General features: G+C 41.5%; 2 protein-coding genes across 6 annotated transcripts; one reads left to right on the forward strand and one right to left on the reverse strand.

Annotated features, from left to right (window-relative positions):
* Positions 1–1,881: 1,881 nt before the first annotated feature.
* LOC311146441 (complement factor H-related protein 1-like) lies at positions 1,882–26,388 on the reverse strand. 5 transcript variants are annotated; one of them, XM_084182944.1, is made up of 8 exons: positions 26,278–26,388; positions 25,817–26,008; positions 25,424–25,600; positions 24,848–24,913; positions 21,765–21,808; positions 21,516–21,641; positions 21,180–21,246; positions 20,481–21,034 (listed from the first exon to the last, which is right to left on the reverse strand). In XM_084182944.1, exons 1-8 carry the CDS (start codon positions 26,336–26,338, stop codon positions 21,003–21,005), a joined length of 765 nt encoding a protein of 254 aa, XP_084039070.1. In that variant the 5' UTR covers positions 26,339–26,388; the 3' UTR covers positions 20,481–21,002. The 5 variants fall into 5 exon arrangements, 3 of the variants coding, with proteins under 3 accessions (XP_084039070.1, XP_084039071.1, XP_084039072.1); XR_014614676.1 differs by lacking the exons at positions 20,481–21,034; positions 21,180–21,246; positions 21,516–21,641; positions 21,765–21,808; positions 24,848–24,913 and adding exons at positions 1,882–2,335; positions 2,527–2,901; positions 3,656–3,829; positions 3,945–4,115; XR_014614677.1 differs by lacking the exon at positions 21,765–21,808.
* LOC311146909 (zinc finger and BTB domain-containing protein 41-like) lies at positions 4,518–18,397 on the forward strand (the record flags this gene model as incomplete). The annotated part of the gene is made up of 10 exons (XM_084183536.1): positions 4,518–4,550; positions 5,536–5,609; positions 6,544–6,613; positions 8,941–9,088; positions 13,494–13,623; positions 13,958–14,053; positions 14,268–14,374; positions 14,548–14,653; positions 15,040–15,128; positions 17,558–18,397. The coding sequence occupies 10 exons, from the start codon at positions 4,518–4,520 to the stop codon at positions 18,181–18,183; spliced, it is 1,479 nt and encodes a 492-aa protein (XP_084039662.1). The 3' UTR covers positions 18,184–18,397.
* Positions 26,389–27,072: the final 684 nt, after the last annotated feature.

The following is a 27,072-nucleotide window of genomic DNA, read 5'->3' on the forward strand; positions in this document are numbered from 1 at the left end:
GTCCTCCACTCGTTATCTGTATTAATGGCACCTGTTTGAACTTGTTATCAGTATAAAAGACACCTGTCCACAACCTCAAACAGTCACACTCCAAACTCCACTATGGCCAAGACCAAAGAGCTGTCAAAGGACACAAGAAACAAAATTGTAGACCTGCACCAGGCTGGGAAGACTGAATCTGCAATAGGTAAGCAGCTTGGTTTGAAGAAATCAACTGTGGGAGCAATTATTAGGAAATGGAAGACATACAAGACCACTGATAATCTCCCTCGATCTGGGGCTCCACGCAAGATCTCACCCCGTGGGGTCAAAATGATCACAAGAACGGTGAGCAAAAATCCCAGAACCACACGGGGGGACCTAGTGAATGACCTGCAGAGAGCTGGGACCAAAGTAACAAAGCCTACCATCAGTAACCGCCAGGGACCCAAATCCTGCAGTGCCAGACGTGTCCCCCTGCTTAAGCCAGTACATGTCCAGGCCCGTCTGAAGTTTGCTAGAGTGCATTTGGATGATCCAGAAGAGGATTGGGAGAATGTCATATGGTCAGATGAAACCAAAATATAACTTTTTGGTAAAAACTCAACTCATCGTGTTTGGAGGACAAAAATGCTGAGTTGCATCCAAAGAACACCATACCTACTGTGAAGCATGGGGGTGGAAACATCATGCTTTGGGGCTGTTTTTCTGCAAAGGGACCAGGACGGCTGATCCGTGTAAAGGAAAGAATGAATGGGGCCATGTATCGTGAGATTTTGAGTGAAAACCTCCTTCCATCAGCAAGGGCATTGAAGATGAAACGTGGCTGGGTCTTTCAGCATGACAATGATCCCAAACACACTGCCCGGGCAATGAAGGAGTGTCTTCGTAAGAAGCATTTCAAGGTCCTGGAGTGGCCTAGCTAGTCTCCAGATCTCAACCCCATAGAAAATCTTTGGAGGGAGTTGAAAGTCTGTGTTGCCCAGCGACAGCCCCAAAACATCACTGCTCTAGAGGAGATCTGCATGGAGGAATGGGCCAAAATACCAGCAACAGTGTGAGAAAACCTTGTGAAGACTTACAGAAAACGTTTGACCTGTGTCATTGCCAACAAAGGGTATATAACAAAGTATTGAGAAACTTTTGTTATTGACCAAATACTTATTTTCCACCATAATTTGCAAATAAATTCATTAAAAATCCTACAATGTAATTTTCTGGATTTTGTTTTCTCATTTTGTCTGTCATAGTTGACGTGTACCTATGATGACAATTACAGGCCTCTCTCATCTTTTTAAGTGGGAGAACTTGCACAATTGGTGGCTGACTAAATACTTTTTCCCCCACTGTAGGCCAAATAATATTTATTTAACAGACACATGCCAAAGTTCAAACAAATATTTACAGTTTCAGTATGAATTGCACCAATTTCGTAACACTTTGTTGTCCAATTCAACCACGGAAAGTCTGAGAGTTACCAAGTATTATATTGTTACCTTTTGACATACCAAAACTGTAAAGAAAAACATGCTGATGCTTTGAATTGATATGGTGCCAATTGCCAAATAGAGGAGAACATCTTAAAGATCCACAAAGCTTTATCATATTAAATATATAGATTCAGACATTTTTGTTTAATTTTGACATGTCTGTGTCCACCTTCTTCTATGAAGACCATATCTTCAGATTTCACCTTCCACTAGATTGTATTCATCGTACTGTTCAAACTATTAAAACATGTTTAATGATGAGTTCTATGTTTTGATCTTCTGAATATGTTTCTGGATAGTTAGTTGGTGGTTACTGTCAACTGTTGCTGTGTGTTGTGTTTGACACATTTGTTTGTGAAATGATTTGGTGTAAAACCAACATACGCATATAAAAGCACACACAAATGTATAATTATATATTTTATATGGATCCAAGCCATGATATTTTCTACATGCATCCATTGTATACCGCACATTCAATTGATTTGACTTTCATTGACTATCAGTAGTTTGCTGCTTTAAATGAATGGAGGATCAATATCAAGTGTATTGTTGATCAACTGTTTCATCAATTGTTCGCCTACCCATTATCATATTCAACATGTCTTTTCATAACTTTTTAATCATTCAGAAGGATTGTCTAAATCTTGTCAGACAGCCTCCTATCCTAAGATGGTGGTCCTCCATTCCTCTCTGCTCCCCTACTAACACCGTGTGTTGTAAGGCACATTCCATATCATGAACCAAATGTAAAAGCAATTTTATCAAACATATCACAAACAATCTTCATTCGTGGCCAACGTGGGAAGTCCTCTCTTCCAGGGGATTTGCTGCAGATTTGGGTGTGTTGCGTTGATTCAACGGCCCTTTTAGGAAAATACACCACCTTGTTGTAGTTACATAAGAGAATAGAGGCTCACTACAACTAATGGAAGCATTTATGGGACTGCCCTCAACATTTCTTGATTCTATTCATGTATATCTGACACTGGGAAAACCCCCATTGAAGTTTGATTGAGTTTAATAACTAACTGTGTAGAGATGCATAAACACTTACCAGATATTAGTTTAGCTAGGAACCTAAATGGGATGACATGGTAGTTAATATTTAGAATCAAATGAGGCTTACAGTAGCATTTTCAGTAACTCACAAGTAAAACTATGTAACTTAAAGACAATAAGTCATTTTTCTCACTCTTGACAAAAACCTGTTTAGAATGTGTTTCAGTTGATTATGTTCTCTTTACTACTGTTGCATTAGACTTACAATAGGAACTGGTTATTTCTCCATTTTGACATCGAACATCTGCAACAAGAGAACGACCATAGGAATCAGTTTGTCTACAGATCATTCTCTGAGGTCCTTCCTTTATAAACACATCTTGTGCAAGACTCAGCCAATGAAAACGTCTTGATTCCAGTTTGCAGCCCACTTGGTAAAAAGAGAATGAATATAAAAGTGTTAATGAAGGCTTATTCATTATGAGGCAAGACATTGAGTTTTGTGATACCCCTACCTGTCCCAGACCTGCTGTTTTCAACTCTTAATGATCGGCTATGAAAAGCCAACTGAGAGACCTGAGCCCTAGGACCATACGTCGGGACTACCGGCCGTGGTGACTCCTTGCTGTCCCCAGTCCGCCTGGCCTTGCTGCTATTCCAGTTTCAACTGTTCTGCCTGCGGTTATGGAACCCCTACCTGTCCCAGACCTGCTGTTTTCAACTCTTAATGATCGGCTATGAAAAGCCAACTGAGATTTATTCCTGATTATTATTTGACCATGCTTGTCACTTATGAACATTTTTGAACATCTTAGCATGGTTCTGTTATAATCTCCACCCGGCACAGCCAGAAGAGGACTGGCCACCCCTCATAGCCTGGTTCCTCTCTAGGTTTCTTCCTAGGTTTTGGCCTTTCTAGGGAGTTTTTCCTAGCCACCGTGCTTCTACACCTGCATTACTAGCTGTTTGGGGTTTTAGGCTGGGTTTCTGTACAGCACTTCGAGATATTAGCTGATGTACGAAGGGCTATATAAAAAAAAAAAAAAAAAAAAATGATTTACAGTACACAATAAAAATAATGAACTAAACTAAATAATAAACAACTGATAAAGAAAGAAAACATTGTGTTGATTGAGTCCAGTATATTCTGTTTCTTTTTGTTGTGAATAACACATCATACATACATGTACATCTGTCAATGGTCACATGTCCATTCTGACATCGAACATCAGCAACAAGAGGTCGTCTGTAATTGTCCTGTTCTTTACAGAGAAATGTCTGACTCGCTCCTTCCTTCACAAACATATCGTTTGTAAGATCCAACTGGTCAGAAGTCGTTTTTTCAATGGTACAGGGAGCTGGTACATAAAGAGTTGATATAAGAGTTTTAATGAAGGTTGATATATTATGAGACAAGACAATTAGGTGTGTGATGGTGTCTTGTTAATTTTAGCAAAAACATCATTTATTTACCTTTACAAGTGGGTAGCTCTGACCACCTTCGATCACCATGACACATCACTTTCTCTGGGCCCACAAGTTTGTAATAGTTAATGCATTTGTAGGTCAGTGCCATTTGAATGCTTCCAGGGTCAGTGATAAAATCCCCATTATCAACTGTTGGCTTCGCTCCACACCTATCAACTGAAGAACAATTACAGCTCTTCAGGATTACAAGGATAATGCACATATTGTTCTGAGACATTTCAGCTCATAAACCAGGCCACTGCCAGGTGAAAGGAATTGCAGTAACAATTAACTCTAAGCATTCAGGTATAATGCATTAGGATCAGCTATGATGCATTATAAGACTTGTCATTCGCATGTACGACCCCTTTATGTCTCTTGTAATCATGTCATAATGATCTGGACTAAATATCAGCCAGTTGAAAATTCTATGCATACAGAGACAAAACATATTAATTACATTTTACTAATTTAGCAGATGCTCTTATCCAGAGCGACTTACAGTTAGTGAGTGTATACATTTTTTTCATACTGGCCCCTCTTGAGAATTGAACTCACAACCCTGGCGTTGCAAGCGCCATGCTCTACCAACTGAGCTACCCTGGGCCCACCGTGAGTGGGTCCCACCGTCCCACCGTTGCGCCGCCGGTGTGATTCAGGACTTCTAACCCTTTTTTAACACAGTGTATTTGAGCTACACACTTCCGGGTTGTACCATTGGATTTGTCTATTTCTTCTGCATCCGTTAGTACCAACCTGTGTGATTAACGAGGGCTGAGCTAGAGTGGTGTCTGTGAGACAGGGGCGGATCCCAAAGGGGCCCGGGGCCGGGTCTTTTTTACAAAAACGTCTGTGGAGTCAGAATGGTTTGAGCTACAAATTATTAAAAGCTATCTACGAACACTCACGTTTAACATGTTTTGCTTTATGACGCTCACAGGCTACACAAGAGTCGTTCGAAGGTAACGGATTCTTCTACATAGAAGATCATAGGAAATCCTAAAACATAGTGTCTATGATACTGTAATATGCTCCAACTTTGGAAGTATGCTTGGGGTCATTGTCCATTTGGAAGACTCATTTGCGACCAAGCTTTAACTTCCTGACTGATGTCTTGAGATGTTGCTTCAATATATCTACATCATTTTCCTTCCTCATGATGCCATCTATTTTGTGAAGTGCACTAGTCCCTCCTGCAGCAAATCACCTCCACAGCATGATGCTGCCACCCCCGTGCTTCCCGGTTGGGATGATGTTCTTCGGCTTGCAAGCGTTCCCCTTTTTCCTCCAAACATAACGATGGTCATTATGGCCAAACAGTTCTATTTTTGTTTCATCAGACCAAAGGACATTTCTCCAAAAAGTACAATCTTTGTCCCCATGTGCAGTTGCAAACTGTAGTCTGTCTTTTTTATGGCGGTTTTGGAGCAGTGGCTTCTTCCTTGCTGAGGGGCCTTTCAGGTTATGTCGATATAGGACTCGCTTTACTGTGGATATAGATACTTTTTACCTGTTTCCTCCAGCATCTTCACAAGGTCCTTTGCTGTTGTTCTGGGATTGATTTGCACTTTTCGCACCAGAGTACGTTCATCTCTAGGAGACAGAACGCAAGTGCTCCTTCTGCAACAAGCTGCACGCCAGCAAAAAGACCCTGGCCAAACACGTCAGAAGGTGAACCTTTGTGTCTGTCCCATCATCCTCTGTTCACCTGGGTTGGGGGTCAGTTCCATTTCAATTCAGCCAATTCAGGAAGTAAACAGAAATTCATATTCTAATAGAGAAGCTTTGAGGAACATTTGAATTGGGAATAGGAATTTCAGTTTACTTCCTGAATTGACTGAATTGAAATGGATTTGACCCCCAACCCTGATATTCACATTACACTCTTATACATATTCTATATTTTGGTTATTATAAATCCCTAACAATTGCGCTTTTAGGAAAAGAGTCACTCTAAATTAAAATGGTTGTAAATTAAAATCATGTTCTCATGAATAAAAATATGAGGTTATTTATTTAGTGGTTGGATTGAAACCTTAACAGCCCTTCTAAACTAGGAGCTGGTTTCCCAGACCCAGATTAAGCCTAGTCCTGGATTAACAATCATTCTCAATAGAGAATCTTTATTCAAAGTGCGTTTTAGTCTATAACTAGGCTTAATCTGGGTCAAGGAAACCATTGCTAGATGAGTTAAAGCTTGTTTGTAGTCTTTCAGGGTAAAGGGGTCTCTGGGTAGTAGTAATCTGAATTAATCATTATATACCCTGATCTAGATGTTATTAGCAATTCTATAATGGTGATTCTTTAATTGCCCTTCAGGGGATAAACAGAGTTTATTTTATTTAATTAAATGGTTTACGCTGTAGTCCACCATTCGTGTCCTTTTCTCACTTAGTTCTATGTAGTGTACTTAAAGTTAAAATAATGAGCTTTGCCACCTTGTGGACACGTGTCACAGTGCAGTTCAGTGTCAAAGTGATCCAGACAGGTCAATGCACAGTTGTACAGTATGTTTATATTGAGGCTCTCTGGTCCCCAAGGAGTGAAAAGGAATGAATAATGAAGTCAAGTGTGTACTACCTATGTGTTACCACTGTGCTTTCAGGTTCCACCCGGACCACATTCAAGAGTTCCTGGCCATGAGGAAGAAGAAGAACGAGGGATGGAAGTGTGATGTAAGCTTTGACTTGTTTTATTTTATGAAACACAATCCAAAAAAGAAAATTGTCAGATAACGGACACAGTATAGAAAAGGAGGTAAAGAGCAAAATGCTAGCCCCAAGATTCAGACTACAATCATATTTTGAAGGGATCACTCCCCTTGAGCCCTTATAATATGAATGTCTCTTGCTGATCAATATCAACACTTTGAGCCTAAGAAGTTTGGTTTTAACATTTTGCATTTTTGTCATTTAGCAGACGCTCTTATCCAGAGCGACTTGCATACATTTTTTGTACTGGTCCCCCGTGGCAATCAAACCCAAAACCCTGTTGTTGCAAGCGCCATGCTCTACCAACTGAGCCACATGGTAGTTTCACAACCTTTATCTTATCAAGTTCAAGTGTCAAAGTCTATTATGACATCATTACATAGCCATATGAAATTAAATGTATTTTAGAAGTTGAGTTGAGGCAAGGACCACTCTAAAATATATACAGTGCCTTCGGAAAGTATTCAGACCCCTTAACCTTTTCCACATGTTGTTACGTTGCAGCCTTATTCTAAAATGGATTCAATAGTTTTGTTTCCTCTCATCAATCTACACACAATACCCCATAATGACAGAGCAAAAACAGATTTTTAGAAATTTCAGCTAATTTATTAGAAATAAAAAACAGAAATATCACCTTTACATAACTATTCAGACCCTTTACTCAGTACTTTGTTAAAGCACCTTTGGCAGCGAGTCTTCTTAAGTATGACGCTACAAGCTTGGCTCACCAGTATTTGGGGAGTTTCTCCCATTCTTCTCTGCAGATCCTCTCAAGCTCTGTCAGGTTGGGTGGGGAGCGTCGCTGCACAGCTATTTTCAGGTCTCTCCAGAGATGTTCGATCGGGTTTAAGTCCAGGCTCTGGCTGGTCCTCTCAAGGACATTCAGAGACTTGTCCCGAAGCCACTCCTGCATTGTCTTGGCTGTGTGCTTAGGGTCGTTGTCCTGTTGGAAGGTGAACCTTCGCCCCAGTCTGAGGTCCTGAGCACTCTGGAGCAGGTTTTCATCAAGGATCTCTCTGTACTTTGCTCCGTTCATCTTTGCCTCGATCCTGACTAGTCTCCCAGTCCCTACCGCTGAAAAACATGATGCTGCCACCACCATGCTTCACCGTAGGGATGGTGCCAGGTTTCCTCCAGACGTGACGCATGGCATTCAGGCCAAAGAGTTCAATCTTGGTTTCATCAGACCAGAGAATCTTGTTTCTCATGGTCTGAGAGTCTTTAGGTGCCTTTTGGCAAACTCCAAGCGGGCTGTCTTGTGCCTTTTACTGAGGAGTGGCTTCCGTCTGGCCACTCTACCATAAAGGCCTGATTGGTGGAGTGCTGCAGAGATGGTTGTCCTTCTGGAAGGTTCTCCCATCTCCACAGAGGAACTCTAGACCATCGGGTTCCTGGTCACCTCCCTGACCAAGTTCCTTCTCCCCCGATTGCTCAGTTTTGCAGGGTGTTCTTGGGGACCTTTAATGCTGCAGAATTTTTTTGGTACCCTTCCCCAGATCTGTGCCTCGACACAATCCTGTCTCGGAGCTCTACGGACAATCTTCAACCTCATGGCTTGGTTTTTGCTCTGACATGCACTGTCAACTGTGGGACCTTGTATAGACAGGTGTGTGCCTTTCCAAATCATGTCCAATCAATTGAATTTACCACAGATGGACTCCAATCAAGTTGTACAAACATCTCAAGGATGATCAATGAAAACAGGATGTACCTGAGCTCAATTTTGAGTCTCATAGCAAAAGGTCTGAATAGTTATGAAAATAATGTTTTTCTGTTTTGTATTTTTTAAAATAAATTTGCAAACATTTCTAAAAACCTGTTTTAGCTTTGTCATTATGGGGTATCGTGTGTTGATTGCTGAGGATTATTTTTTATTTAATCCCTTTTAGAATAAGGCTGTAACGTAACAAAATGTGGAAAAAGTCAAGGGGTCCGAATACTTTCTGAAGGCACTGTACCTACAGATGCAATGCAGTAAATGGAAAACTTGTAGTGTATATGAGGTTTAAAAAGACTTTCCACTTAGAAATGTCAGACTTGAAATGTATCAACCCCTACAAAAATTGTCCTTTAATTATAATCCTCATAATAATTCACATTTCCTGTTGTTGCAGGACTATTTTCCTGCTGTAGCAAACTGGCTCAAATTAAGATCCTACATCTGTACACGTCACATAATATTCACAGAATACATATTCCACAGAATGATACATTTTCACGTTCACTGCAAGTACAGTCAGTGTATTCTCGTATCCTCACCTGCTCTCTCTCTGATATTCCGGGTTCAGATCTGCCACAAGTCTTTCACACGTAGGCCTCATCTGGAAGAGCACATGATTCTACACACGCAAGACCGACCCTTCAAATGTGCCTTCTGTGACGACTACTTCAAGTCCAGGTTTGCCCGCTTGAAGCATCAAGAAAAGTATCATTTAGGTAATGAACGGGAAATTTCATTTGATTGCTTTATCCAACATATTTAGATAATAGATCAATGTATTGTACCTCTTGACTTGAGGCGTACAGATATATTGCATTATGATGAGTCCATAATGCTTTATTGGCCTTGTCATAAGTATGAATTAACTGCTTATAATGTGTTAGAATAGTGATGAATCGGTTATTATCTGTCATTTGAGCTAGTTGAAAGGCGAGACATATTATAAGTTATCATGGTTATAACAAGTAATAATACGTTATAACTATATGCCCTAAGTAAAGTGTTACTGTTATATCCCCTTGGATTGATGAGGAATTGAAAAATGGTATGGTTGAGAGGGATGAGGCAAAAGGTATGGCATACAGTGGCTTGCGAAAGTATTCACCCCCCTTGGCATTTTTCCTATTTTGTTGCCTTACAACCTGGAATTAAAATTGATTTTGGGGGGGTTTGTATCATTTGATTTACACAAAATGCCTACCACTTTGAAGATGCAAAATATGTTTTCTCGTGAAACAAACAAGAAATAAGACAAATAAACAGAAGACTTGAGTGTGCATAACTGTTCACCCCCCAAAGTCAATACTTTGTAGAGCCACCTTTTGCAGCAATTACAGCTGCAAGTCTCTTCGGGTATGTCTCTATAAGCGTGGCACATCTAGCCACTGGGATTTTTGCCCATTCTTCAAGGCAGAACTGCTCCAGCTCCTTCAAGTTGGATGGGTTCCGCTGGTGTACAGCAATCTTTAAGTCATACCACAGATTCTCAATTGGATTGAGGTCTGGGCTTTGACTAGGCCATTCCAAGACGTTTAAATGTTTCCCCTTAAACCACTCAAGTGTTGCTTTAGCAGTATGCTTAGGGTCATTGTCCTGCTGGAAGGTGAACCTCCATCCCAGTCTCAACTCTCTGGAAGACTGAAACAGGTTTCCCTCAAGAATTTCCCTGTATTTAGCGCCATCCTTCAATTCTGACCAGTTTCTCAGTCCCTGCCGATGAATGGTATTCTCGGGGTGATGAGAGGTGTTGGGTTTGCGCCAGACATAGCGTTTTCCTTGATGGCCAAAAAGCTCAATTTTAATCTCATCTGACCAGAGTACCTTCTTCCATATGTTTGGGGAGTCTCCCACATGCCTTTTGGCGAACACCAAATGTGTTTGCTTATCTTTTTCTTTAAGCAATGGCTTTTTTCTGGCCACTCTTCTGTAAAGCCCAGCTCTGTGGAGTGTACGGCTTAAAGTGGTCCTATGGACAGATACTCCAATCTCCGCTGTGGAGCTTTGCAGCTCCTTCAGGGTTATCTTTGGTCTCTTTGTTGCCTCTGATTAATGCGCTCCTTGCCTGGTCCGTGAGTTTTGGTGGGCTGCCCTCTCTTGGCAGGTTTGTTGTGGTGCCATATTCTTTCCATTTTTTAATAATGGATTTAATGGTGCTCCGTGGGATGTTCAAAGTTTCTGATATTTTTTTATAACCCAACCCTGATCTGTACTTCTCCACAACTTTGTCCCTGACCTGTTTGGGGAGCTCCTTGGTCTTCATGGTGCCGCTTGCTTGGTGGTGCCCCTTGCTTAGTGGTGTTGCAGACTCTGGGGCCTTTCAGAACAGGTGTATGTATACTGAGATCATGTGACAGATCATGTGACACTTAGATTGCACACAGGTGGACTTTATTTAACTAATTATGTGACTTCTGAAGGTAATTGGTTGCACCAGATCTTATTTAGGGGCTTCATAGCAAAGGGGGTGAATACATATGCACACACCACTTTTCCGTTATTTATTTTTTAGCATTTTTTGAAACAAATTATTTTTTTCATTTCACTTCACCAATTTGGACTATTTTCTGTATGTCCATTACATGAAATCCAAATAAAAATCAATTTAAATTACATGTTGTAATGCAACAAAATAGGGAAAACGGTAAGGGGGATGAATACTTTTGCAAGGCAAAAGTACTGCAAATTGAGAAATCACGTGACTAAACTGAATAAAAAGAAGAAGAAACTAAACTATGAAACAAAGATAAATGATTTGGAGCACCTTAAAATAAATATTGGGCAAAAAGGCAAACTCAGCTCCATCATTCATTGAATCAGATGGCTCATTCCTCACAAAATACATTGATATTGCCAACCACTTTAATGATTTTTTCATTGGCAAGATTAGCAAATTTAGGCATTACATGACAGCAACAAAATCTGACTAAATTATGAAAGACAAGCATTGTAATTTTGAATTCCGTAAAGTAAGTGTGGAAGAGGTAAAAAAATGATTGTTGTCTATCAACAATGACAAGCCACCAGGGTCTGACAACTTGAATGGAAAATTACTGAGGATAATAGTGGATGATATTGCGACTCCTATTTGCCATATCTTCAATCTAAGCCTATTAGAAAGTGTGTGCCCTCAGGCCTGGAGGGAAGCAAAAGTCATTTCGCTACCTAAGATTAGTAAAGCCCCCTTTACTGGCTCAAATAGCCAACCAATCAGCCTGTTACCAACCCTTAGTAAACTACTGGAAAAAATTGTTTTTTGTCCAGATACAATTCTATTTTACAGTAAACAAATTGACAACAGACTTTTAGCACGCTTATAGGGAAGGACATTCAACAAGCACAGCACTTACACAAATTACTGATGATTGGCTGAGAGAAATTGATGATAAAAAGATTGTGGGGGCTGTTTTGTTAGGATTCAGTGTGGCTTTTGATGTTTTCGATCATAGTCTGCTGCTGGAAAAACGTATGTGTTATGGCTTTACACCCCCTGCTATATTCTGGATAAAGAGTTACCTGTCTAACAGAACACAGAGGGTGTTCTTTAATGGAAGCCTCTCCAACATAATCCAGGTAGAATCAGGAATTACCCAGGGCAGTTGTTTAAGCCCCTTACTTTTTTCAATCTTTACTAATGACATGCCACTGGCTTTGAATAAAGTGTGTCTATGTATGCGGATGACTCAAACTATACACGTCAGCTACTACAGCAACTGAAATAACTGCAACACTTAACAAAGAGTTGCAGTTAGTTTCGGAATGGGTGGCAAGGAATAAGTTAGTCCTGAATATTTCCAAAACTAAAAGCATTGTATTTGGGTCAAATCATTCACTAAACCCCAACTACATCTCGTAATGAATAATGTGGAAATTGAGCAAGTTGAGGAGTAACCCTGGATTGTAAACTGTCATGGTCAAAACATATTGATACAACAGTAGCTAAGATGGGACAAGTCTGTCCATAATAAAGCGCTGCTCTGCCTTCTTAACAGCACTATCAACAAGGTAGGTCCCAAAGGCCCTAGTTTTGCCACACCTGGACTACTGTTCAGTCGTGTGGTCAGATGCCACAAACAGGGACTTAGGAAAATTGCAATTGGCTCAGAACAGGGCAGCACGGCTGGCCCTTGGATGTACAAAGAGAGCTAACATGAATAATATGCATGTCAATCTGTCCCGTGTGGCTCAGTTGGTAGAGCATGGCGCTTGCAACGCCAGGGTTGTGGGTTCGATTTCCACGGGGGACCAGTATGGGAAAAAAGTATGAAAATGTGTGCACTCACTACTGTAAGTCGCACTGCATAAGAGTGTCTGCTAAATGACTAAAATGTAAATGTAAACTCTCCTGGCTCAAAGTGGAGGAGAGATTAACTTAATCACTACTTGTATTTGTGAGAGGTATTGACAAGTGGAAGGCACCAAGCTGTCTGTTTGAACTACTGGCACACAGCTTGGACACCCACGCATACCCCACAAGACATGTTACCAGAAGTATCTTCACATTCCCCAAGTCCAGAACAGACTAGTACTACATAGAGCCATGACTACATGGAACTCTATTCCACATCAAGTAAGAGATGGACGCAGTAGAATCAGATTTTTAAAAATAACTAATACACCTTATGGAACAGCGGGGACTTTGAAGAGACACAAACACAGGCACAGACACACATACACATGATAAGACACACACTCTACACACACGTACACATGGATTTTGTTTTGTAGATATGTGGTAGTAGAGTAGGGGCCTGAGGGCACATACTTAATGTGTTGAGAAATCTGCTGTGAATGTATTGTAATGTTTTTAAAATTGTATAAACTGCCTCAGGAAGAGCAGCTGCTGCCTTGGCAGGAACTAATGGGGATCCATAATAAACCCCAGGAAGAGTAGCTGCTGCCTTGGCAGGAACTAATGGGGATCCATAATAAATACAAATACCATGTTCGGGTTTATTGTCCTCAAAAACATTGGGAGTCAAGGAAAATGTTGTATAATCATTGAAGAGAATTCTTTCAAGTTTGTAGAAGCTTAACTTTAGTCAATGATCAAATGTTGATATTGGATTGAGAAGTAAGGCTGTGACACTGGGATATTTAATTGACCTTTGACTCTGTCCACAGGTCCGTTCCCTTGTGACATCTGTGGCCGCCAGTTCAACGACACGGGTAACAGGAAGAGACACATTGAATGTACACATGGGGGCAAGAGAAAATGGACCTGCTTCATCTGTGGGAAGTCAGTGAGGGAGAGGTAGGATTGTCAAAACTTTTTTTGGGGTTGTGGGAAAATTCAATTCAAATGTAATCATAAAACAAGTAATAAAAAGCCTAAAATAAACAGCAGTGCTTAGAATACTGCACATATACGTGTGATTACATTGAACTTCTATGTTTTTATACACAACAACTACTAATGTTAAAACTTTTAACGAAACTTTTAACCAACTTGTTTTTAACAGTACTTTTTGGTGGCGGTATTGTGTCTATCTCTCACTGCTCACATGGTAACAATCTCAACTTTAGTGACTGGTCTACTATCAGTCTAACTCCATTGATTGTAATGTTGTTGTTTTTTATGTCCGTAGGACAACGTTGAGAGAACATTTGCGGATTCACAGTGGAGAGAAACCTCACCTCTGCAGTATCTGTGGACAGAGTTTCCGCCACGGCAGCTCTTATAGGTCAATATGCTTGGGCAGTTCATAACATACCTAGTTCTTATTGGCTATCACCTGTGGGTGGAGTCCCATGTTCAGCAGGTTTCTATTGGGTCGTTTTTGTCTTCTCCAGAGAAAATACTTTTGTCATAATTTAGTACAAAATAAATACAATGTTTGCCTGTTTTAATTGCATATTAAAATTTCTTAACTTTAACCCCAAACTCTATTCTGATAGGCTTCATCTTCGAGTCCACCACGACGACAAGCGCTACGAGTGTGACGAATGCGGAAAGACGTTCATACGCCACAACCATCTGACCAAACACCAGAAAATACACTCGGGTACGGTATACACACCTTCCGTGTTATGTTCCGTAGCTATGCAAAAGAGAGTAAAATGCTCCCCTGGGTTAGTTGTTCATACATGGTCCTGGGCCTGTTTGGATGTTTTTATGCTGCATATGAATTGTCTTACAGGACAATAATTGAATTGAATCTCCCTTGGATGTTATCAGGGGAGAAAGCCCACCAGTGCGAGGAATGTGGAAAGTGTTTCAGGCGCCATGATCACCTGACCGTCCATTACAAAAGTGTCCACCTGGGAGAGAAGGTGTGGCAGAAGTAAGTGGTCCGGATGGTGGATGGAGATGGAGGGAATGGGCGCGTTCCAGGTTGACTACATTGCAGATGCATGTCAGATCTCACACCGCGGCTGACTACATTGCAGATGCGTGTCAGATCTCACACTGCGGCTGACTACATTGCAGATGCATGTCAGATCTCACAACGCGGCTGAATACATTGCAGATGCATGTCAGATCTCACAACGCGGCTGACTACATAACATATCAGCTAACCACATAATATGATATATGAAAAAACAAAAAAACAATGTATGCACTCACTAACTGTAAGTCGCTCTGGATAAGAGCGTCTGCTAAATGACTAAAATGTAAATGTAAATGTGAAAAGACTAAGCATTGGGAAAACTTGTGTGGATTCTATAGGTATAAAACAGCTGTGCATCAGTGTGAGGTTTGTAAGAAGGAGTTCAAAGGGAAGTCCAGTCTGGAAATGCACTTCAGGACACATTCAGGTAAGATGACAATAAAAGCTGTGAATGTCTGTTTGACTGGCAGCGTACCTTTCTTTTCACATCAACCCTTTATTGACATGTTAATCCAGAACAAATGTATTTGGTGGACATAGATGTCCAATAAATACAGTGGGGAGAACAAGTATTTGATACACTGCCGATTTTGCAGGTTTTCCTACTTACAAAGCATGTAGAGGTCTGTAATTTTTATCATAGGTACACTTCAACTGTGAGAGACGGAATCTAAAACAAAAATCCAGAAAATCACGTTGTATGATTTTTAAGTAATTAATTTGCATTTTATTGCATGACATAAGTATTTGATCACCTACCAACCAGTAAGAATTCCGTCTCTCACAGACCTGTTAGTTTTTCTTTAAGAAGCCCTCCTGTTCTCCACTCATTACCTGTATTAACTGCACCTGTTTGAACTCGTTACCTGTATAAAAGACACCTGCCCACACACTCAATCAAACAGACTCCAACCTCTCCACAATGGCCAAGACCAGAGAGCTGTGTAAGGACATCAGGGATAAAATTGTAGACCTGCACAATGCTGGGATGGGCTACAGGACAATAGGCAAGCAGCTTGGTGAGAAGGCAACAACTGTTGGCGCAATTATTAGAAAATGGAAGAAGTTCAAGATGACAGTCAATCACCCTCAGTCTGGGGCTCCATGCAAGATCTCACCTCGTGGGGCATCAATGATCATGAGGAAGGTGAGGGATCAGCCCAGAACTACACGGCAGGACCTGGTCAATGACCTGAAGAGAGCTGGGACCACAATCTCAAAGAAAACCATTAGTAACACACTACTCCGTCATGGATTAAAATCCTGCAGCGCACGCAAGGTCCCCCTGCTCAAGCCAGCGCATGTCCAGGCTCGTCTGAAGTTTGCCAATGACCATCTGGATGATCCAGAGGAGGAATGGGAGAAGGTCATGTGGTCTGATGAGACAAAAATAGAGCTTTTTGGTCTAAACTCCACTCGCCGTGTTTGGAGGAAGAAGAAGGATAAGTACAACCCCAAGAACACCATCACAACCGTGAAGCATGGAGGTGGAAACATCATTCTTTGGGGATGCTTTTCTGCAAAGGGGACAGGACGACTGCACCGTATTGAGGGGAGGATGGATGGGGCCATGTATCACGAGATCTTGGCCAACAACCTCCTTCCCTCAGTAAGAGCATTGAAGATGGTTCGTGGCTGGGTCTTCCAGCATGACAACGAACCGAAACACACAGCCAGGGCAACTAAGGAGTGGCTCCGTAAGAAGCATCTCAAGGTCCTGGAGTGGCCTAGCCAGTCTCCAGATCTGAACCCAATAGAAAATCTTTGGAGGGAGCTGAAAGTCCGTATTGCCCAGCGACAGTCCCGAAACCTGAAGGATATGGAGAAGGTCTGTATGGAGGAGTGGGCCAAAATCCCTGCTGCAGTGTGTGCAAACCTGGTCAAGACCTACAGGAAACATATAATCTCTGTAATTGCAAACAAAGGTTTCTGTACCAAATATTAAGTTCTGCTTTTCTGATGTATCAAATACTTATGTCATGCAATAAAATGCAAATGAATTACTTAAAAATCATACAATGTGATTTTCTGGATTTTTGTTTTAGATTCCGTCTCCCACAGTTGAAGTGTACCTATGATAAAAATTACAGACCTCTACATGCTTTGTAAGTAGGAAAACCTGCAAAATCGGCAGTGTATCAAATACTTGTTCTCCCCACTGTAGATGATAGGTCTGGCAGGTAGCATACCGACCTGCTTTAATTTCCTAGATAATTAACAGACGGTGTATTAGACCAGCAGCCATCAAACTATACACACGCTTCAATAAATGTATATTTTTGATCCGTTTTTTTATAAAGGTTTTTCAGTATTTTACAGGCAAAGGGCCACAACAAACAACAAAACCTCTACCTACCCCTTCTCCTCTCCCTCCCCCCTCTCCTCTCCCTCCCCCCTCTCCTCTCCCTCCCCCCTCTCCTTTCCCTCCCCCCTCTCCTCTACCTCCCTCCCCCCTTTCCTCTCCTCTCCCTCCCCCCTCTCCTTTCCCTCCCCCTCTCCTATACCTCCCTCCCCCTCTCCTCTACCTCCCTCCCCCCTCTCCTCTCCTTCCCCCCTCTCCTCTACCCCCCCCTCTCCCTCCCCCCTCTCCTCTCCCTCCCCCCTCTCCTCTCCCTCCCCCCTCTACCTCCCTCCCCCCTTTCCTCTCCTCTCCCTCCCCCCTCTCCTTTCCCTCCCCCTCTCCTCTACCTCCCTCCCCCCTCTCCTCTCCCTTCCCCCTCTCTTCTACCTCCCTCCCTCCTCTCCTCTACCCCCCCCCCCACCTCTCCCTCTCTCCTCTACCTCCCCCCCTCCCCTTTTTATCCTCTATTCTGTAATAATGTATGTCCAACTAACTTCCGTCATGTCTTCTGCAAGGTGAGAAACCTTACAGATGCCCCGTGTGCCAACAGACGTTCCGCATCAAGAAGACCCTCACCAAGCACATGGTGATCCACTCGGACGCCCGCCCCTTTAACTGCCCGCACTGCAGTGCCACCTTTAAAAGGAAAGACAAGCTGAAGTACCATAGGGACCATGTACACAGCGCTAAGTACACTGAGCAGCAGCAGCCTCTGGTAGTGCTGACAGAGGACAAGATGGTGACTCTGCCCTATAATACCCACGGCCCCTCCAAGGTGTACCGGGCTGAACCAAAGACCGTTCTCCAGAACGTCCCCTCCGACGTGTGTGTGCCTGTCACGCTGGTGCCCGTCCAGATGTCCAGGGTGGTCCCGGGGGTACAGGGTGACCTGGGGGGACATGTAACCTGCCCGCCCCAGGGCCAGGGGCAGCAGCAGACAGCTGGAGGGTACCAGAATGCCACGGAGCTGGCGTTCCTGGAGAAGTACACGCTTACCCCCCAGCCGGCCAACATTGTGCACCCGGTGCGGCCCGACCAGATGTTGGACCCCAGGGATCAGTCTTACCTGGGCACCCTGCTGGGCCTGGACTCTGCCACCCCTGTCCAGAACATCTCTAACTCGGACCACGTCGCCCACTGATCATCCCTCTCTATACTTCCCGTTTGGTAACAGTTTATTTAAAGGGTACATACATAAGGACATCATAACACATTTATAACCCATACGAAACTGAATAAGACCCTAGAGGTAACATTTATATGAAGGGTGCGGTTGTTAACATAAGCATTCACAATGCTCATGTACTGCTTATGTATGGGTTATGAATGGGTTATGTATACACACGCTTCAATAAATGTATCTTTTTGATCCGTTTTTTTTATAAAGGTTTTTCAGTATTTTACAGGCAAAGGGCTACAACAAACAACAAAACCTCTACCTACCCCTTCTCCTCTCCCTCCCTCCCCCCTCCCCCTTCTCCTCTCCCTCCCTCCCCCCTCTCCTCTCCCTCCCCACTCTCCTCTACCTACCCCTTCTCCTCTCCCTCCCCCCTCCCCCCTCCCCCTCCCCCTCCCCCCTCCCCCCTCTCCTCTCCCTCCCCACTCTCCTCTACCTCCCCACTCCCTCTCCTTTACCTCTCCACTCTCCTCTACCCCCCTCTACCTCTCCCTCTCTCCTCTCCCTCCCCCCTCTCCTCTACCTCCCCCCTACTTCTCCCTCTCCTCTCCCTCCCTCCCCCTCTCCTCTACCCCCCCTACTTCTCCCTCTCTCCTCCCCCTCCCTCCCCCCTCTCCTCTACCCCCCCCCCCCCCCTACTTCTCCCTCTCTCCTCCCCCTCCCTCCCCCCTCTCCTCTACCCCCCCCTACTTCTCCCTCTCTCCTCCCCCTCCCCTTTTTATCCTTTTTTTAAATCCTGGGTTATGAATGGGTTATGAATGGGTTATGTATGGGTTATGAATGGGTTATGAATGTGTTATGAAGTATTTATGTAGCTAGCCTTAAAATAAAGTGTAACCATGTTCTTTTAACCCCTGCAGCTTATTCAGGGCAGAACGCTCTGATGGAAACAGATGGTGTAGAACAGATCTAGTTCTCAGCCGTGTGGAACAGGGAATGTCGTCAGATGCATTTGTGATATTTCTATCTGCAACCGTCCAAACGTTGCACCACGTTGATTGAGCCCCAAGTCTTCTATCAAATTGGCTGCTTATCTTCAAAGAGCACTTTTTAAAGTTTCTCTTGTCACACAAAAGCCTAAGATCTCTGTCATTCCATGAAATGAGTGTGAGTGAGTGATGTATATTGTGACAGGAGCCTGATTGTCCCCATACAAAAGGTAATTCCAGAACAGGTGTCTCCAACTCATTTCCAATGAGCTGGCTGTAAGTCTAAATCTTACAGGTGTAATCTGGATATTTATTCACAATTTAAATTGAATCAAGGTATTACACAACGCATTTACCCCCATTCAAATCAAGTTCCATAGTATTCCACATGTTCCTTACCAGTTACCACAGAACTTTATTGTGATAATGAATCTTGGTGTTTTCAGCCTGTTGCTCCGGGGTGAAGTTTCTCCTGTACAGATCTAGGATCAGATTCCCCTCCCCCAATCGTAGCCATAACCAATTACACCATCAGTAGGGAAAATGCAAAACTGATCCAGGATCAGCGTTTAGGGGTGACGTCCCTACACCCAGCGGGCTCCTCAAAACTAGAAAGGTCTGTTTAATCAGTGTATCATGAGGTCAACCACTTCTGAATCAATCTTTAAAAGTATTCTGTATATAATGTATATCATGTACTACCTCTGTCTTTCAAATGAATTGTTTGTACCTGGGTACTTCCTCATACCATGTTGTTTCTTTCACAATGGACAGGAGGGAACAGCCTGTATGTATAAAACGTCCTGATCTAGGATCAGGTCACCCCCCTGTCCAGGTAATCTTATTCATTATGATCTAAAAGGCTAAACTGATCCTAAATCAGCACTGCTACTTTGAGATGCTTGATACATATGATGGGTTTCTGTCTGGGGATGTACTGTATGTTGCCTTATAGGGGATCACCATGTTCATTAATGTGCATTATAAACCGGGTGGTTCGAGCCCTCAATGCTGATTGGCAGAAAGCCTTGGTATATCAGACCATATACCTCGGGTATGACAAAACAGTTATGTTTACTGGTCTAATTATGTTGGTAACCAGTTTGTAATAGCAATAAGGCACCTCAGGGGTTTGTGGTATATGCCCAATATACCACGGCTAAGGGCTGTATCCAGGCACTCTGCGTTGCGTCGTGCTTAAGAAAAGCCCTTTGCCGTGGTATATTGTCCATATACCACACCCCCTCTGGCCTTATTGCTTAAATAAACTCGACTTCTCTCTCTCTCTGTCCGTCCAACACAACCTCTAAATAAAGAAAACCATGTGCAAGATACAGGAAGATAATTTATAGTGTCCCACGTATACATTCATTTACTGTATTTAAATCATTTATTGACATAAAGGTTCAGTGTTGTTTCTACATTTAATTCAGTCATGAGCAGTTCTCTACAGCACAAGTCATTTTACTTTTACTGATCGTTCCATTGTTCCTCTCCACAGCACGAACGGATGAGAATAATGAAGTGTATTGCTGATGATTTCTTTGTCCCCGAAGCCCCAAGACCCCCCTTCATTTATTGTCCAACACACAGTACATCAACAGTTGTATAACCGCAACAGAGGCTGATGTGATGTTGTGGAACTGTTTTGACAATGTCCTATTATCCTCAACTTGAATTACTTCAGAATTGTAGAATTGTTCCAAATTATTTTCTCTATCCATCCCTAAGATGATGGAGATCAAGATGGAACCGTACTCTGCTCCCCTCCATTTTAACCACTTGTGCTATAAATCATATTCTATATCATGACCCAAATGTAAAAGCAACTTTATCAGTTATATCCTAAACAATCTATTGTTGCACTTCTTCTCTTGTTCCTAGCCCTGTGAAGAAAAACACATGTGTTGTGATATGTGAACAAATGGACAAGGTATCGTCCTCACTTACACACGTCTTTCAATAAGTCACATCTTCATCATGAACAACCTGAACTAGAAATCATAATAAATGAATACTGTAAGCTCTTACGAGTTTTGCAATCCACCGTGTAGGGATGCACAAAAACTTTCCCATTATGGATCCACATTTTCCTAACCTGAATGGGATGACATGGTAGTTCATATTTTGAGAGAAAAAAAATAGGCCTACTGTAACATTTATTTAAGTACAACTATTGTAACTAAGATACAAAATACACCTAGCCAGAGGTGTGTCTGTACTGAGAATGACTGGTTCATAGAGGAAGGGAATTGTTTCTCTTCTTTTCCAGAGGAAAGCATAGTCTTGCCCCACTAGCTACATTAGCATATTAAGGTATCTAGGCAATTGGTAGATTTCAGAAAGTTTTTTTTGTTTTTGACTTACCACAGTTTTCCTCGTCGCTGTTGTCGGAGCAGTCGTCATCGTCATCGCACCTCCAGATGGTCGGTATACACCTTCTGTTATTGCACTGAAACTGGCCTTCCCTACACTTCCGCAAGGCCTCATGACCTGTTGGAGAGAGTTATGGTAGATGTGAAAATGAACCTGGTAGGAAATGCGGTATTAGAGATTGAATTCAGCAAGCACAAATTAATAGGTTCCATAGGTTCCATTTGTTGTTATTGACTTTACCTGCATTAGTTTAGATTTCAGCAAGGAAACCTGTGAAAAGACCCCTTTAAAATTAAACAATACATTCCCATTATGTCTTTAATGAATGACCCAGCTAAGCTTTACAGTATAGCAGCATATAAAAAAATGTTGTGATATTTCTTATTTCTTTATTTTTCTGGATTATGTGTGTATTGTTGATTTATTTTAATTTGTTTTATTACCATGTATCACTGCATTGTTGGAGCTAGAAACAAGCATTTCGCTGCACATGCCATAACATCTGAAAATATGTGTACGTGACCAATAACCTTTGATTAGATTTTTGATTAAGGGGAAGTTCAGGATTTCACAACTTAATGTTAGATGCTTCCTCACCCTGAAAGTAGTCTGTGGGTCCAAAAAAAGTAATCCATGGTTCTGATTTCTTTAAACAGCCACTACAAACTTCTGCTAACTTTAGCCACCACAAGTGAATGGGGCATGTAAACTAAAATAACATTTCATTTTTCACATGCTTCGTAAACAACAGGTGTAGACTAACAGTAAAAAACGTACTTACTGGTCCTTTTCCAACAATGCAGAGTTAAAGATTTCCCCCCCAAATCACCTTTAAAGTGGCAATCCGCAGTTGAAACAATAACAAAGTGTCCTCCACTCCACTCCACTGTTTTGGTAAAAAGCTGAGAGATGGGGCTGGAGAAATATAACCACTCTGAAATTGATAGACAGAGCTATGGATGTAAGGACTGACCATCCATTATATCAAAATTATAGTTTGAACCATGTTTTGAGGCTGTATAGTGTTTGTTTAGATTTACTTTGTTTTTTAAACATTGGAGTAAAACAAGCTTCACATGATTTTTTTTTTTTTTTGGGGGGGGGGGGGGGGGGGGGGATTCCTGACCATATCCTGCTTCTTCTCTTCACCAGATAAGGGAGTCCTGGATTTCCTTTTTCTAGAACGGCTGCTTCTCATTTGAGTAATTAGGCTAAGCTCAGATTGCTTGAACTGGCAACATTCCAAAAGGTCCTCATGTTTTGACGATAGACAAAACGATGGACATGGAGTCAAAAGACAAAAGCCTGATATTTCACAAGTCTAGAACAGGAAATAATTGTAACAAAGTAGAAGGAATATATTCACATATTTAGCAAAAAAAAAAGTAATATGTCCCCCGCCGCAAAATCCAGAGAGGGAGCCTGGCAGAAAATTGCCGACAGAGTAAATGCACAGGTGAAGTGGCACGATTCCAATATCTAATAGGGCTAGCTTACACACATGGGTGATTCGTAATAATGCTTTCACTTTATAGAGCACTGTTATTGCAACGTTGGTGATATTAAGTGTCAAGGTAATGGCCTAATATGTAAATTGTAGTAGCCTATGTCATAATTGCAGTTGTAGGCCATTCCATAGCCTATGTAGGATGAATAATAACGTATTTAATTCATAATGCTTTTCATGACAACACGTGCAACAATGTGTGCTATGTTTAGTTGTAACCCCATGGGAGTCACAGATCATCTGACCAAAGAAGTAAGGAAGATCATTGAGTTTAATGACTGTTTCTGAAAATGATTTTGGTTTAGTGAAGGTATAGGCTACAGTATTCAATAGCCACCTGTTTATGCTGTGAAAATATTTTCTCCTTCATTTGTTCCAGAGGGTTTTGAATGAGGATGTGTCCCATCTATAGAACCAATGATGTTTGGAAAATCTGCGGGATGAATTAGGCTATTTATAATTGGTATCATGTTGCCTAGTCTTAGCAAAGCATCGCTGGCAGTCAACTGACAACAGTCTACTGTACCTGCCATTCTGTAAAAGTCCTCCTTGATTATAAGGACAGCTTGATGGCCAGGGGATGCATCAAAGACATAAAAAAATCTATTCAATGGGAGGCAGACTCTTCTTACGGCTCTACGCACAGTTGCCTTGCCAAATCGTTCAGCATCGCCTACCTTGTATAGGAAACTTCCAGTGGCAGAAAATCGCAAAGCATTAAAGAGTTTGTATAGCAGTCAAAGCGAAATCGTGTTGGGTTACATTTCTACAGGTTGAGTAAGTTGGCCAGATAAACTATAACGTTCCAAAATAAAATCTGAATGATCTAAAGCAGTGGTTCCCAACCTTTTTTGGTTACTGTACCACCAACTGAATTTTGCTCTGCCCGGAGTACTCCTGAAGTACGCCCTCATGTGCATTTTACCAGTAGGCCTCTGGTCTCATGAGTCTTCTCAAGTACCCCCTGTGGATAGGCCAAGTACCCCCAGGGTCCTAGTACCCCTGGTTGGGAACCACTGATCTAAAATATCTATTTGAGTTATAATAATTAGTTCCCTTTGTAATGCATGCAGGGCGAATAATGCAGGCTCCGATGTCAAGTGGATTTTCCAAGAAGGGACAGGCCATAGTGATAGACAAGAATGTGATTGACAGAGAAGCCCCGTCTTTTTTCACCAGGACAGGCTAAGTCTGAGATCAAGTTAACCTAGTAATTAACCTGATACCTACTAGGTTAATTTGATTTTAGCCTGTCCTGGTGAATAAATACGGCACTTCTCCGCTAATCAGATTTTGTTTGTCACAATGGCCTGTCCCTTCTTGGAAAATCCACTTGACATCGGAGCCTGCATTGTTCGCTGAGCATTAGGTTGGAATAATACTGTGAAAATTGTGATAATGTCCTTTTAGTGTAAGAGCTGTATGAAAATTTCACCTGAAATTTCAGGCAGTTTTGGTGGGATGGAGTTTTTGCGGAAAATTACTTAATAGACCAATAAGAAAGAGAGTTCCAAACCTCTGCCAAAAACAGCAAGTTTTCAGTTTTCCCTTCCCCACTCAGACCACTTGCAGACAGTGCTAATAAAATTATTTCTTAAGAAATTACTCTTTGCTAAAGAGGCTATTTTTGTTTATTTTTCACAATTTAATTCAAAACAATCACATTAAAGGTACTTAATTGTTACCCAAAAAGTGATTTGATATTGAGATAAAAACATCTGCATTGGGACCTTTAAGGCGGTTATATACACAGTTTCGGCCTCAATTTATATAATGTTGGTACGATGAGGATCAGCAACTAAAAGGCTTGAATTACCTGTTGTAACTCTAACGGGTCTGCTAGTGGGTCTGATGCTGTGTAAGCTGCTTCCATCCATGATTTCTGTTGGAGACAGATAGATACAGTGTAATGTGAAAGTCAACCTGGTTCATGTTGATAGAGGAAAATGTGATTATTACATTAAATGCTATTGGCTCACTTTAGCCTTTTCCATGAAATGGCTAAGAAACAAGGGTTATGGTCATTTTTAAACCTGTGGTTATACTATTAGAAACCCTTCTAGAGGACTCAAAGTTAATACTTTGCTGCTCTCTTCAGTGACACAAAAATACAGTACAGATGTCAGAATAAAGAAATCAGTTGGATCTTAAAGGGATAGTGTGATATTTTGGCAATTAAGCCCCTTTTCTACTTACCTAGAGTCAAATGAACTCATGGATACCATTTTTATATCTCTGCATCCAGTAGGAAGGAAGTTAGACATAGTTTTGCGATTCAATGACTGGAAGTCTACCGGAACGGCTAGCATGCTCAAGTTCATCTGACTCTGGGTAAGTAGGAGAAGAGCTTAATTGCCGAAATCTGGCACTATCCCTTTAAGTCAGTACTCACTGCATGTGGGGGCTGAGGTCCATTCTCCTGAAAGGCATAATATATCTGCATTCCCCTCCATCATGAAGGATTTCTTGCATTTATAAACCACTATTGATCCATCTCTGAACTTGTTTTGATATTGTTGAACGATGGTTGCATGGTCCACTTGAGGAGGCGCATCACAAGAACGACTGGCTGTGAAGATAAAGTACAAACAATGATTAGTGAAGAAACAAAAGACAACGAAGTACAAGAGATGATAATACTGAATGTTGTTCACAACACAAATGTATCATATGTCCTGTCACACCAAAATCCCCTCTTTCCTATACCTAAAGGGATAGTCTTCTGAGTTTTTACACCACATAAGACTCTTTGCTATAGATCAAGGTTAGAGCAGACAGTACTTACCCTTACACAGAGGACTATCAGACCATCTACCATTCTCACATTTGATTATCCCCCACCACCCTTCCATTGGTGTCTTCAGACCTCTATCACAGGCATAGGTCAAGGTCATGCCATCCTGGTACATTTCCTGCTCCGGGTCAACAAAGCCATTGTCCAGTTGGGGTCTTTGACAGCCTTTTCCAGATTCTTGAGCTGAAAAATGACAGAACATACATTTATTATTATCCATCATTTGTCTGCACAATGACCTTTGTTCAACAAATACAGTATATCTTGGCTAAGAAATTAATAGATGAGTGTTTCTGCCATGTACTAGGCCTTTTTATTAATTACACGTGACACCAAATATAGGCACTGCCTTAAGAAAAAAGATCACTGCACACAATTAATTGCATATATGTAAAGAATACAAAATGCAATTTTCTTTGAATGAATAGTGTATATCAAAATACCTTCCTTACCTTTAACTTTGTAGGACCAGATATGCAGTACGATAATGACATACAGTGGTATTTCCTTCATTCTCTCCACTGGTGTTACATGTACACTAAGAAATGAACTAACTGGAGTGTGAGTCTAAGTTGGGGCTTTTTAAATGTAACCAAGGTCATTATTGTCAGGGGTGGATCTTAAACTTGTGCTTTTGCGCGGCACTGTGGGAAAATACAAGATGTCACAATTGACAACAAAGGCTTTTTTTTTACAGTGGAAAGAAAGTGAATGTATTAACATTTAAATATTATTGTTTTTTATATTGTTTTTGTTCAAATCTGAAATGATGCGTTTCATTCATTTTTTTAAACAACAATCTTATGTTAAGACCCATGAAACTGTCAAATGGGCCAACAACTACTTCCAAATATTTCTAATTTTCTGTAAACATCTCACCAAAGTTATTAGTATTTGATCATTTTGAGACTGTTTCAGATGCATCCATGTTGAGAAATGTAAATGACTGCTGTCATGCAAGGTGCCATATTGTGCTTTTGTTAACAATTCATTTTAGGAAATGTCCATGAGTATGTTCCTGTGAAAATATGAATCCACACAAAAAGAATGTTGTGTTAAGATATTAACTAATCAATTGTTGACACGTGTGTAATTTTGATGGAGATATTTGATTTAAAGAGATATATTGAAAATGAAAGCAATATTGGATTTTGCCAATTTGACAATTGGTTATTTTGTCAAATTAGAAGTATGTTTTGCGATGTCTGAATTAACTGTTTTAAGAGCATTGACCTTTGTTCCCTTCA

Source organism: Coregonus lavaretus (genome assembly GCF_964263955.1).
Source record: "Coregonus lavaretus genome assembly, chromosome: 19".
In the NCBI taxonomy this organism is placed as follows: Eukaryota; Metazoa; Chordata; class Actinopteri; order Salmoniformes; family Salmonidae; genus Coregonus; species Coregonus lavaretus.